General features: G+C 41.4%; 2 protein-coding genes across 2 annotated transcripts in view; one reads left to right on the top strand and one right to left on the bottom strand.

The window, feature by feature from the left end:
- The window catches only part of RASSF5 (Ras association (RalGDS/AF-6) domain family member 5), a gene marked incomplete at its 5' end in the record, with an annotated part of 5,387 nt that extends 4,679 nt beyond the window's left edge, over positions 1 to 708 (top strand). The window contains one exon of the mRNA XM_009577089.1: positions 556 to 708. Coding sequence (XP_009575384.1) covers positions 556 to 708 — 153 coding nt within the window. The remainder of the gene's footprint in view (positions 1 to 555) is intronic.
- Positions 709 to 4,370: 3,662 nt separating this feature from the next.
- Positions 4,371 to 13,032, bottom strand: part of EIF2D (eukaryotic translation initiation factor 2D) — an 11,358-nt gene continuing 2,696 nt past the window's right edge. Inside the window, 12 exon segments of the mRNA XM_009577087.1 lie at positions 4,371 to 4,630; positions 4,736 to 4,910; positions 5,057 to 5,177; positions 6,128 to 6,223; positions 6,328 to 6,417; positions 7,118 to 7,276; positions 9,185 to 9,288; positions 9,980 to 10,025; positions 10,472 to 10,589; positions 10,801 to 11,090; positions 11,739 to 11,846; positions 12,527 to 12,617. Coding sequence (XP_009575382.1) covers positions 4,560 to 4,630; positions 4,736 to 4,910; positions 5,057 to 5,177; positions 6,128 to 6,223; positions 6,328 to 6,417; positions 7,118 to 7,276; positions 9,185 to 9,288; positions 9,980 to 10,025; positions 10,472 to 10,589; positions 10,801 to 11,090; positions 11,739 to 11,846; positions 12,527 to 12,617 — 1,469 coding nt within the window. The 3' untranslated portion in view covers positions 4,371 to 4,559.

The following is a 13,032-nucleotide window of genomic DNA, read 5'->3' as shown; positions in this document are numbered from 1 at the left end:
AAGCAGTATTTATTAAGTGATCGCAATCATCAGCTTGTGGCCTGCCTGTTCCTCGCTGTCAGCCCGACGCTGTCGTCGGTGACAGCCGGAGCAGCCAGTCTGCTGGCACCCCGTGCCAAGAGCTTTGCTGAAGCTCAGACAGTTTTGTAACTTTGCAGTAAAATAAAAGAGAACTGCTGGGTAGCGTTGCCTGCTGGGACCTCGCTCCCCCTTCGTAACGAGAAGTGCGGGTGAATGCTACGTCAATTACTTCCAGACATATTTCAGCTCCTTAGGGAGCTGTGTCATCTCTTGCAGTGGGAGCTTCAATTCACCTGAGTAAAGATAATTTCTATTAAATCTACAGTCTCAGGGGGTCAGGACTGGGATGGTCCTTTATGCTGTAGCCTATTATCCCGTTTCTCTCCAAGATTAAGCTACCTGGAGATCAGATACATGTTTAAATGTCTTTTATTGTTCCTCTTCACAGATTCAGGGGAAGAAAAACCCCAAACACAAAAGCAGTAAGGTGAACGGTGTGTGCTTACTTTCCCTCTGTTTCTGCTGTTTCTGCAGTGGGACGCATTCTCCATCCCAGAGCTACAGAACTTCTTGATGATACTGGACAAAGAAGAAAAGGACAAAATCCAGCAAGTGCAAAGGAAGTATGAGAAGTTTAAACAGAGACTGCAACAGACCTTGAAAGAAGCCAGAGGCAAGCCTGGATAACCCTTCAGGAGGCACTGGGCATCAGACTAAGCTAGATACTATTTTTAAAATGAAAAGACACTTCTCAGGACACCTTATAGTAGTCACTTTCCTTCATCCTCCCATTACGGACTGGCTCACAGCACCCATAAAATGAACATAGAGCATTTTCTTCTTCTGAAACCTCTTATCCCAGGACCAGAGCCAGTCAAAGAACGGGAAGCCTGTTTTAAAACTGTGCCCGTCAACACACCAAACACAGCTGCTGGTTCGCTTTTCAGCTGTACCATCAGATGGAGAAGCTTCGTGGAAAAAGCTCGGTGTTAAACCCAACAGGAACATCTACTGGCTAATGTTTTGAGCAGGGCAACACTTGCTGTTTACGCTCCTCCCAGCAACTTGCTTGTTCTTGTTCGGAGGTGCTGCGGCTCGTTGCATGTGCCCACGTGGCCGAGTTCTCATTTCGTAAGTAGAGCACAGGAAGCAGCAGATAAAGCAGAGGAAGTTGTTGCACCAAACCATGTGGGTGTTGCAGCTGCAACCAATGTCGGACAGACTTGATCAGGGCTAAGATAGCCAGGGAAATGTAAACTTATGACACCAAGGCAGCTGCAACACCCAAACAGTCTGTTAGTAAGTATTATTGAAACTTGGTAATATTAATTCCAGGAGAAGTCATCCATTTTGATTCTAATTAACTTCCAATTTTGAAAACAGATGTGAATTAAAGCAAATACCCCTGATGCTTAGCTAAGCTAGCCAGTGTTTTACCAGTTTTCTACTCTGTAGGAATTGGGACCTATGTTTTAACAAATTCTGTTTGAAAAGTGTAAAGATGATGGTTGGGGCATGGGCTGATAGTTTGATACTGAATGTTTAGCAATACATATCCAACAGACTAACCCAGGAAAGCTCAAAACCCCCTTTCACAAATCAAACTGATTTTTAGCTATGAACAGGTCTGGCACCGAGGGAGAGGAGCTCCGACCAGGGCCAGGGTGTGGATGTGGCACCAAGAGCACAGGCTGCCTGTGTGGGAGAGCCTTAGCACTGGGAAGAGTAAGGGAACCGTTGGCCTCAGATGCTTCCCTCCCAGCACTCTCTCATACCATGCTTCCTCCTGCTAACCCTCCTTGCGCTGCTCTCCCACCACTCCTGTCCGTGACACGCCATCCTCTCCCTCCCTGTGCCACTCTGTCCATGTCGTGTTCTCCTTCCCTCCCTCCCCACTCGCAATTGGTGCTCTGCCTGCACGTCCAGGAAGGTTACCAGGTTTTGCTCTCTACGTGGGGCTAGGAGAGGAGACTAAGTCTCTCCCTCCCTCTCTCAGGGCTCCCACCGTCTCTGATGCATGCACTGCGCATCCTTCAAAAAAAATCCTTGAGCTGGAGCATCAGTTACTGCCATAACTCTAACCAGCGCCCCTGACCTTGCTGACGCCATGCAGTGATGGCTGAAGGGCAAGGGAGGCTCCAGGGATGCCAACCTGAGAGGATGGGCCCCATGTTTACTCTCAGTGCTTTGTGCCGAGCACGCTGCACACAGCCAGGTTCAGTCTTCCCTCTGTTTACACAGGACACCGCAACAAAGCGTAAAGAGAAAACAGAACATTAATACTGGCCGGATTCAGATGGAGCATGTGAAAGGGTTTCATGTTGACTTGATGAACGTGTCCCTTTGAGCTCGCGGGAGACTGCTGTGACCCCCGCCTGCACAAAGTGGGAAGGGAGGCAACAGGTTATTGGGTAACAGCTACCACAGAGGCAACATGGAAGAGTCTAAAATTTACCTCAGTGCCTTTTTTCCTTAAGTGTGCAAACTTTGCATTTTGGCTAAGGAGGAAGTTGGAAGGGGCTTTTATCAAGAGGCCTTGTCAGTCCTGCCCCGCATTTACCTAAAGTACTGTTGTGATGAGGCTGCTTTCGTCCGCAGAGGGACGAGGAACTGTTTTGTTTCTTTCTTGAAGGTGACTGCTTGGGATTTTATTTTTTTTTTCCAGATCTATACTTGAGAATGTTTGTTTATAAACCGTAAGACAGTAACTGCATCGCTTAAAGCCCCTTGGTTTGTGTAAATGCCACTTTCTGCAAGCTTAGTTCCAGCTCATGTTTTAGTCAGTAGCGTAAAAGGGTTTGTTAACAGGGCTATGGCCTCTGGCCCGCGGTGCAGGAAGGGCCTCCCAGCTGTACTGTACTCTATACCCAGATGACCTTTAACAACGTGGCGGCAGCCCAATTAGAGCAGCAGTTTTCATGCTCTGGGGCTGTTTGTCCATTTACAAGAATACTTATTACTTCACTATGCACTTGTGAAGTAATTTAAGTAACATTTTTAGTGCTTTGAGTCTTGAGAGCACTGTATAAATACTTCTGTTCAGTCAAGCGAGAGAACACTGTAAAAACTGCCATTGGTTCTAAGAAGTAAAGATCCAGATGCTTGTTTTTAAATCCCTTATCTTTCTGGCTAAAAGTTGTAAAGATTTCTTTTTTGTTGTTGTTGTTTTCTACTAGAGTTTTGGTGACTGTCTCCCCCTCCCCTCCCGGAACCCAGCATGTCTTTGACATTTTGTAGAAGGCATGGCTTCTTATGCAATTACCGTGAATGCTGCTGAAAACCTCCTGTAAAGGGGAGGGCTGTTTCTTTTGTTTTTTCAAGATACGGGGCATTTGAAGAATTGGTAGATCTTGAAACTCAAATTCTCAACAGTCAGTTGAGCTGTGGCTAGGATAGAAGTATTGGCCCCTTCCTTAAGCGCAAAATACTGTTGGCAGTGCCTTTGGTTAGTATATCGTGTTGCCTAGTTCGTGTGAATTTATTTTTCATGTCTATTGTAAAACATGTAAAATAACGTGTATAGAATGGAATAGTAAAGCTTCTATGGCAAAGTGAAATGCATTTTTGCAATGCTGTAATTTATTTTTACTACTCCCTAGTAATTCTATGGCATTTTTAAAAAATGTCTCACTTCCAGCTTTTTTGAAGGTTCTGAAATTACTTGTTCATATGCAGACAGTGTAAAAGACAACGATAATAAAACTGTCAGTAATTAAAGAAATCTCTTTAACTTCTTTTTCTGGCGCCCTCCTATGGAACTTTCATGTATTAAGTCTCAAGGGAAAATACAGGAATCCTTCCTAGACGTGAATTTAAGTTGCTTAACCCTACTGTAAAGAGTTTTAATCTTCAGCTAAAGAGGTACAGAACATCTACCGCTGTGAAACCTGACCAAAGTGTTCCATTAATCTTAAGTGTTCCATTAATCTTCTCTTAATATTTTAGCTGGATTTGACAGAACTGCTACCCCTGTCTGCCTGTGATAAATTACAGTTAATGTAATACATTAGAATGTATTTATATATAAAAATAATATAAACCATAAAAATCCAGCTAATAGAGTTCATTCTCAGTGCTGAAATGTCTGATATTAATACCTGGAAATATTTAAAAGGATAAAATCTAAAACCAAATGGATTTTACTTCTGATACACACAATCTATGGCACAACAGACTGACTGTTCCGGGACAATGAGTTGGAATGTACTTTGCTCACATTTTGGTGGAGATTCTATTACCATGCCTTTGCTAGAAGATTTTTTTACTAGCCAAAAGCCACTGTAGCCAGAAAACCAGTACACCATGAGGAACTTCTAGAAAATATACGGGAAAGGATAATGCTAGGGGTTTTATTCAGCTTTTTATTTTTATGAAAAATTAACAGCTGGAGCAGTATTATTATTTGGGTGAATCCTAGACCTTGTAAACATCCAGGACTCATTTTTGAATGAATAGGGCCTGTACATTATCCTGGATTTGTCGGCAGAACACTTCTATAAATAATGAGATCTGAGTAACTCTTACAGTAGATTTTTCTCTCACTTCTTCCGGCCAAGCTTTGGAGCCTTCTCAAGGCCTTGAATATATTTCCGAGGTAGCTGGTATTCTTCTGCAAGATAACCAAGAGTTCCCTTCAGGTAAATATTCAGAGCTCAAGTATTAAAATCCATATCTTGCTGTAACCAGTCCCGTCCCGGTTCCAGAATAGACTTACCTAGCAGCATCTTGGCTAGATGATGGATTTGGTTGCCTTGGATCTGGACCTGAACTCTGTCTTTTGTTCCTGGTACTGGGGTGATGGTGGCACTGGCCTGTACTTTTTGTTGCAGAACGTTGGCCACACACTGTGGGTCTAGGCCATAGAGCTCAAGGTTCTTGATAATTGTCACCTATAGGTTTTAATAATTATTGCAAACATCACTGCTGTAGGTATTGGCAAGTCATGTCCCGTTCACCCCAGAAAAATGAGCTGCCAAAGCTGCTCTCAGAATCTGGGCTTCTGCTCAAAACCCCATAATTTTAGTTTTCTTTTTACCTTCTTATTATATGATCTCAGTGCTATGGTTATATCGATGGGCTCAATGCTTCCCTTCCTCACAACAGGTTCTTGTCCAAAAAACGTCACCTGGTGTAAGGGCTGCAGTCGTTCAAGGCACCTGAACAAAGTTTATACATCCAATTAGTCTATACAGCACAGTAAGGCTGATGTTAACTGTGCTTTTCTCACAAGGTTTTTGAGACTACATGAAAGCCAAGATTCTATGTGTGAGAAGAATTTGTATCTTAAGAAGATAATGCATGATGATCTCATGCAAAGATTTGCATCCTAGCTATTATTTAAAGAAAGGGACTGACTAAAAAGAAAGCTAGTGTACTGACTCACAAAAATTATAGCTTAGATTGTTACTGGTAAAATTTTATAAATTGGTTCTTGTAGAGGAAAACCTTTAATTTTGTCTTTACGCTACTGTTCAGTTGTACTGTTCACAGATCGGTGAAGCAACTTCAGTTTAAAATTCAGCATAAACTGTGTTACTGTCCCACAAGCAAACTTGGCTTCAGAAATAAAGGAAGCTGCTGGAGGTGCCTCAGAAGCATTGTGTGATGAAGAAGCTCAAGGCAAGTAAGACATTGGGGACATTTAGGCAAAGTTTTTCAGTATATGGAAACAATGGTCTTGTGTCAGATACTCAGGCCTCTTGGATCTAAAAGGTGGGTTTACGTTATAAATGCGGAAGCTGTGCTGCACATAAAGAGCACGATGATTGACTACCATTGCCTAAAAAGGGCATGTTCAGCTATCTATTGCAAAGGATGGCTTTATAAATATGTACATACAGATTATACACAGAACCAAGCACTACTTGTTTAGGAAGCTTTCCCTGATAAGTGGTTAGCAGGTAAACAAAAAACCCCCAACAACCATAGTTAATGCTAGATGCTTGTTAAATGGTGAAGAACAAGAGATTCTTCAAGTGAAGGTCTCTGCATATTTTTTGTTGTATTAGCAGTAGGAAGTTACACCTTAGCTCCAATAACATGTGGCTTTGAGTTGCATGCAATAAACCTGTGTAATACTGAAACACTACATTGGGAAAACAGTCACCTGCTCAAGAGGTCATCCCATTTAAGGTTTGAGATTTCATCTTGTTCCGATTTATCTAACAGGCAGTCGCACAGAATGGCATTCACCTTTACGAAGCTACAAAACAAAAACACGCATTAGAAGTAAACAAGTTCACTTTTTTCCTCTAACTTCAGCATCTCCTGTGGAAGCAGGATAGGACAACTTCCTTGTCTACTTACTTTTTGTTTGTTTCATCAACCAACTCATTAGTCTTCACATAGTTAATGATGATGTTTCTCACTTCACTGCTTGAGAGGATGCTGCCTTTTCTAAAGAGAAAGAAAACTTACTACTTTACATAATTAGGTGTTGGGTTCTGTCACTAAAACAGAAGACAGCAACTACCCTGACTACATTTGGTAGCAACAGCTCAATACTGAAGTATGTCTGCTAGGGAATGATTTCTTGTTACCTCAGCTGCTGTATACCAGATAAAAGGCTCACAGCAGTAATTACAGAGACTCTAAAACCCTTGGTTCTGGGAGCCTAGTTTGGGAGGATGACCCCAATGGCACCCCTAACTTCAGGGGACTGTGGATAACTTGTACAAGTGCTCAGTTGAAGAAAGGCTGCCACTGAGTGCTATCTAAACTACATCAAAACAGACAAGATTAGGGCACAAGGAGGCAAGTGAGTTCTTGGGCATCCTCTTTTCAGTAAACCATACTGTGGGTGGGCAGAATATGTCTTATTCAATGGCAAATTAAGACAATCCAAGTAAAATGTATCAGTTTTGACACTTGAGCTATTACCTCCTTAGCTGTGGGAGAAGTGATGTGAGTACTTGCTGAACGCAGTTGTCACAGCCTCGTATCTTTCTTCCCTTTGAATATATTCTTGATTCCTATCACCTTTCCTGACAGCATCACAGGGCCCTCCCCATGAGGGCTAACAAAATGGGAGCAGCGTAGGTTTGTTAGTCTCTCTCTTCACATAACAACAGTTTTGTTGTACTTTTCTAGTGCTTACCTGTGTCCAGATTCCTGAAAGAGCGGGATCATTTTTGTTGAGACCCCATAAAGCGGAATGATTTCAGGAGCATGGTACACTTGTTCTCTGTCTTCGCTCTTGCTATCTTGGGCAGCAGAGGCTGAAGAAAATCCTTCAGGTACTGCAAATGCTTTAATGCTGAAACAAGAATTATTTGGTGCGGGTGAAAAGGATTGAAACTTATCACTTCCATTTCACTGAGAAACGAAAACCTAGCAGAGTTGTGCAAAAAGCTTTCTGGTCTGTTGTATAGTATAGTTCCTCCAAATGCATTCCATTGCAGTGGGGGCCTGTGTCTGTGGATTAAAGGACATGATGAAAGAACAGTATTTTGAAGCATTGGCTGCAATTACTAAATTTGTCCTTGTACACATTTCAAAGATACACATAAATAAGCACCTTAACTCAGAGGTGATATTAAACACTTTTCACTCTGAGCAAAGCCCTGTATGTTGGGGAAAAAGTAAATCTCTCCAGCTGTTCTAAGCGTATTTGACTCTCGTAATTAGAGACAACTGCCGTAATTCAAAGGATGCAGTCCTATTCTGTAGAATCCCTAGAATTAAATTAAAAAAAGATCCAACTGCACTCTCCACAAACGTACAGACATTTAGAAGCTGAAATGATTCTTTAGTGGTCACTGATAAAAGACAGTTCTGGAAGAGAAGGATAAGAACCGTATCAGTGCAGGAGCTGGAGTCTCATTTCAGTGACCAGAGCTGCAGATTCAATGCTTGAAAGTAAGAGAATTGACAAACTGAGTTTGAGTATGCCTGTCTCCTAATGATAAGGCCAAGTATAGTGAGAGAAAAGTTAATGCAAAATGTCAAAGTAATTCTGCTTCTTTCCAAATGCAGAAGAGAAGATATGCAGAAACAGTCTCCGCTCCATTAGTTGCCAAGGAGATGTTATAGAACAGGAAGCCTCAGGCCTGCCGGAAAATTCCAAGAGAGAGCTAATGTGCTGATATGCAGAAGGAACGAATAGGATGTTCTTGATGTGAGGTAACTACTAATCCTTAGAAAGATAATGGAAACACTGATATAGAGGAATCGGGTAATAAGTAACCGAAAGGGTAAGAGTATTTATGTAAATCAGTATGTGTAATGGAAAAGACAGCAACTTTTTTTAAAATTTTTTGAGATTGTAACTTTGGCTTCTGATTTTGCAAAGTGCTTGATTTGATTCTATATGACATTCTGAGACTGTAGTTTCATGAGCATTTATTCAGCAGCAGTGTCATCTTTTTATTGGAGTTATTGCTTAGACAGGTAAGTTCACTTCAAAGCTGAAAAATGAGTTGTCCCAGCACATAGATGGAATGGGGAGGGGGAGACCTGCTTAAACTGGAAGGGCATAAAACAGTCATTCCATTATAGCCACTGTTAAATAGATGGAAAACTGCCTGATGGGTTTCAAACCTTCTTGCCTCCCTTCCCCCAACAACAAAAAAGAAGCCGACACAAACTATCAAAACACTGTTAAAGGAATGTGCTTTTTAGTGACTGCTAACAAGCTTAATACTATGACTCTTTTATTAGCATCCAAACTGGAAGCCAGAAATTTGTCATTGTAACACTGCAACAAATTGCAATTAATTGAATCCTCCTTAACATTTTCAAAGCTGTTTCTCTGGAAAATTTGTACACCCACTACAAGGATAAAGAGCCACATGCAACTTTCAGATCATATAGAAATCCCTTCAGATCTTAAGTTCTATGGACGCATGCACAACTAATAAAAAAGGAAAGGTGGAAATCACTACACTGTCATCAGTCTTTAAACATGCTCAGTGCCACTGAGTAAAGAAGGAAGAATATAGTTTACCTGGAAGAACTTTACAAGAGCAGGAAACGTAAGTAATGTTGTATAGAAGCAGGGTGTAAAACCCCTCCATAGCATATTAAGATTAGGAAATGAAGGCTGCTACAGCTATTCAGAACAGGAATTCAAGCAGAGCATAGGTAATAGAGCTGGAAGTAGCAGATTCCACGCCCTTCTTTCAGAGACTACCAACTCTTTAAAAGGCTACAATATTCTACATACTCTGGATGTTTCCAGTCCACTTCCACGATGCTCTCCACACCTTTGTTCAGCTCCTTCACTTGTAAGATCTTCTGGTGCTGCATACATTGCAGGAATTTAGAGAACTGAAGGAAGCAACAATCAGAAATGTGGAGTCAAGCATTTTAAATTCCTGTTCGTGTGTTTCTGACTGCCCCAATTATTTGCCAAATCAGAAAAACTCCTTTAAAAAAAAAACAACCCACACCCCACACCTTTGCTTCTCTAAACACAGCAATTGCTAAGGAGCACTGAGTGCCTCTGGCTCTAAAACAGAGTAAACAAGTGTTCCTTTTGTAGGTCTGCCACCTGTTTGCTCTGTGACCTTCTTAGCCAAATCACAGTACATCTCACATGGACTACTGTGGGATCTGGCAATGCACTTTGTCTTTTCTTGTCATCTACACAACAGGGACATATTGTCTCCTTTCTCTTCGTTTTTGTTCGTTAACAGGTTTAGAAAAGGAATGGCCTCTTCTTGCAAGTAATTGCACTGTCCAACAAGATCAGAACCCTTTAACAGCTATCATGGTATATAGTGGCAGATAACATTAGCTGCATTGAAAGCAGATCAATGCTCACGCTTTCAGGACAATTACTTTTCTCTCTGGATCCCACAGGATCCAGAGTTGAGAAAGAGAACTTGGCTTTTAAGAACAGCTTCTAGGGGTTTTTTTGCCTGTTTGCTTAACTAACTTGAACAATTTTGACTTCAAACTTTTTCTCTCCTTTCATTTCTTATTTAAATTAATCCAAAAACCAACAGAAAAATCTTACCTTCTTATAGCTTGATTTCTTTATGTCCAGTTGTTGTCCAGCAGGGCTATAAATGGATTTTTTAAAAGTTCTTTAGTTATAAGTCACCCTTCATTTCTTCTTAAATCTTGCTACTTATGCTAGAAGTTTTTTAACAGTGGAAATACGAACCACGCAGAGAAAGAATTACTTCAAACAAGCTAATAAACAGAACATGATGAGTGAAACTAATGCTGATCTTCCTGTGGGTAGGCAAACGGCCACTTAAGTGACTAAACAATCTTGAAACAAATGTCAGCCAACTCAAGTTAGCTACCAAGTGCATATCCTGGTCTGGACAATCCTTACATCAAAGTATTGGATGTAAGAAGTGAGCATAATCTTAGATAACTTTAGATAAGGACTGAAGTTTACTTTTGAGTCAAAAACTTCATCCCAAATATCACACTTGATCTTCACAGTTTTAAAGCCAAAGACACAGCATGCAAATCCAAAGACATTCTTACCACATACCAGCATGAGAACATATGGCAGCGTAGAAATGTGCTGGTGAGCAGAGGGAGATCTGACTTCTTTACTTTGCATTTTAAGGCATGAAAAAAGCACTGACTAAACAATGCATCCATTTGCTCTGCAGGGAAAAAAAGGACAAGCAAGCTGTGAGTAGTCTGTCTTTCAGAACACAGCACTCAGTTCTTTCACACTGACTTTCAGATCACACAGAACTGTCTCTACCCCATTCTCGCAGTGAGCTGTCCAGAATGCACAGTGATCTAGATCGTGGGTATGGGTTTCAGCAAACCAAAGGGGCACAGTTTGGTTTCATTTGTATGCAAAAATACCTTGTGGAGTCCTACTGTCTTAAGCTTCATGCTGAACCTCTGTGCTGGCATCTTCAGCTGTTTCTGCAGCTCCGTTCTCATTGAGTTCCTCCTTTCCCATCAGTATTGCACAACTCTCTTGCTCCTTCAGGCTCAAATCACCAACGTCCACATGCTGCAACAGGTCGGTGGAGAAGCTGATGACAGGCTCTTTGCCCTCCACCTCTTCCTCATCTTCAGCACTCTCCTTCTCAGCAGAATCTGTTACCAAGGGAGCTAAGGTAGGAGGATAAGATTTGTCACCATATTCCCTATAAAAGGAAGAAAGAGCATAACATAGCTTTCTGTTTACTGCTTTGAAACCCATAGAACAATGAACAAATGTCACCCTGATAAAAGGCACTGGCAGTTGCATGGATCTTCTTCCGCATTCTCAAAACTATAGAATTTATTTTTAACTTATCTTCTTCCATAAACTTTATGTTCCTCCCATGAATCTTAATTTAAAACTGAGCAGAGCAGTTGAATCCAAATGCAGAGCAACTCATTTATTTGGTTGAGACTGGCACAGTTGACCATTTTTAAGCAAAAATGACGCAAAGTTCACTTTTTAAAGAACAAGAAGATTTTCTAAAATCAGAGTAGCAGGGATGTTCTAGCTTCATTTCGGTAATAATTACTCTCAGGTTGAAGGAACTGAATCAAGTGAATAATTTTATATATCTATTTCCAATATGTGTATAATGGATAGATGTCAGGACAGACACCTGCTTCTGTCAGAAAAGTGTGGTCATCAAAAACATGTAGCTGAAACCTTAACAATGGTCATATCTGAACGGTACCCAAATAGCTCAGTATGTTGAACTGACAGATTAAGCTTACTGGGGCACAGATTTTGATTTTAGTAAACACATGAGACTTGTTACACATTTTACCAAATGCCTGGCAATAATACCCACCAGAGGTGATCCATGTAAGTATGCAACACAGCAAAGCCCTTCCCCTTCATTCCAGCAGCCAGCATCTCCGCAGTGGACATAGCGGCAACTGCAACTGCTACTGGAGCTCTGGGAAAAGAAGGGAGTATTACAGCAGGACAGCACAAATACACTGTGCTACTTAATGATTCTATGATTCTACTTGGAGAAAGACAGACTGTGCCATGTGATATACTGAATTTCTTTTGTGATGTCCTTTTTCTTTACAACCTGCTTTTTTTTAAAGCATCTAGGTATTTTCTGGTTATCTTTCTGGTATGTAAAGTCTTCCAAAGAATCCCAAGGATATGTGCAGCTGTGATACTGAAGTAAAAGTTGTGCAGTGACACATTCTTTGCTTTAATAAAGTACAAGAATTGTATGCACTGCCAAAAGAGACTAGCGGTGGGGGGAAAAAACCAACAGCTTTGGCACTGCTCCCTCACTCTGGATTTCCTCATAGACAAAAAGACAACTGTGTAGAATACAATCTTTTGTTAAAAAAATTACTGTTTCAAAACAAATCTACCAGTTGTGCCCCCACAGGTCCAAAAGAACCAATTTGCAAAGCTGCCCAGCTGAGCTCAAACATATCCCAACCCAGAAACTTAAGTGGATTTTTTTTCTGCTGTATTTTCCATTGTTTAGGTCCACAGTGCATCAAATGCATGAGAACAATTCTGCTTTTATTTCCTCAAAACCCCCAGAGTCTTCCTGTAAAAAATAGCTTCATTTCATTTTTAGTTTCTAAGAAAAGATATCCTCCATACCTGTTTCCCAAGAGGGTGACAGCACAGAGTGTGCCACGCTCCACTTGAGGAAAGCCAGAAGATGGCACTACAACTCCTGGCAGCATCAGATCTGAAGAAAAGAATAAAGCACATCCATGTCTCAATGAAAGACTCCTCCACCCCCATCCCTCCTGTTACTCAGCAAAAACACATGCCTGTTAATAGCTGAGCACATGCCAGATAAAACATGATTCTCTGTTTCTCCTAGTAAGGCAGCACTTCTTGCTACCACCCTGTGGAGTAAGGGATCCAATTCACAAGGGTGCTGGGCACATCCCAAAAAATGGCAGAAGAGCTAAGCATGCTCAGCCCCTTGCCCTGTCAGGCCCGAAGGGAGTACTGTTTTTAACAGAAAGGTATGAGCTCCCAGCCTAGAGAGGATTACTCTTCCTTAATGACATGGAAAGAGAAAGGAACAAGGAGCTGTGTCTGGAACTACTGATGTACTCTTCCCTGTCCCAAGGGCAGGTTATCCCAGCAGCTCT

This window comes from Fulmarus glacialis, unplaced genomic scaffold, assembly GCF_000690835.1.
Source record: "Fulmarus glacialis isolate BGI_N327 unplaced genomic scaffold, ASM69083v1 scaffold20024, whole genome shotgun sequence".
Classification (NCBI taxonomy): Eukaryota; Metazoa; Chordata; class Aves; order Procellariiformes; family Procellariidae; genus Fulmarus; species Fulmarus glacialis.
Note: the sequence above shows the minus strand (reverse complement) of the source record. Positions and strands in the feature narration are given on the sequence as shown.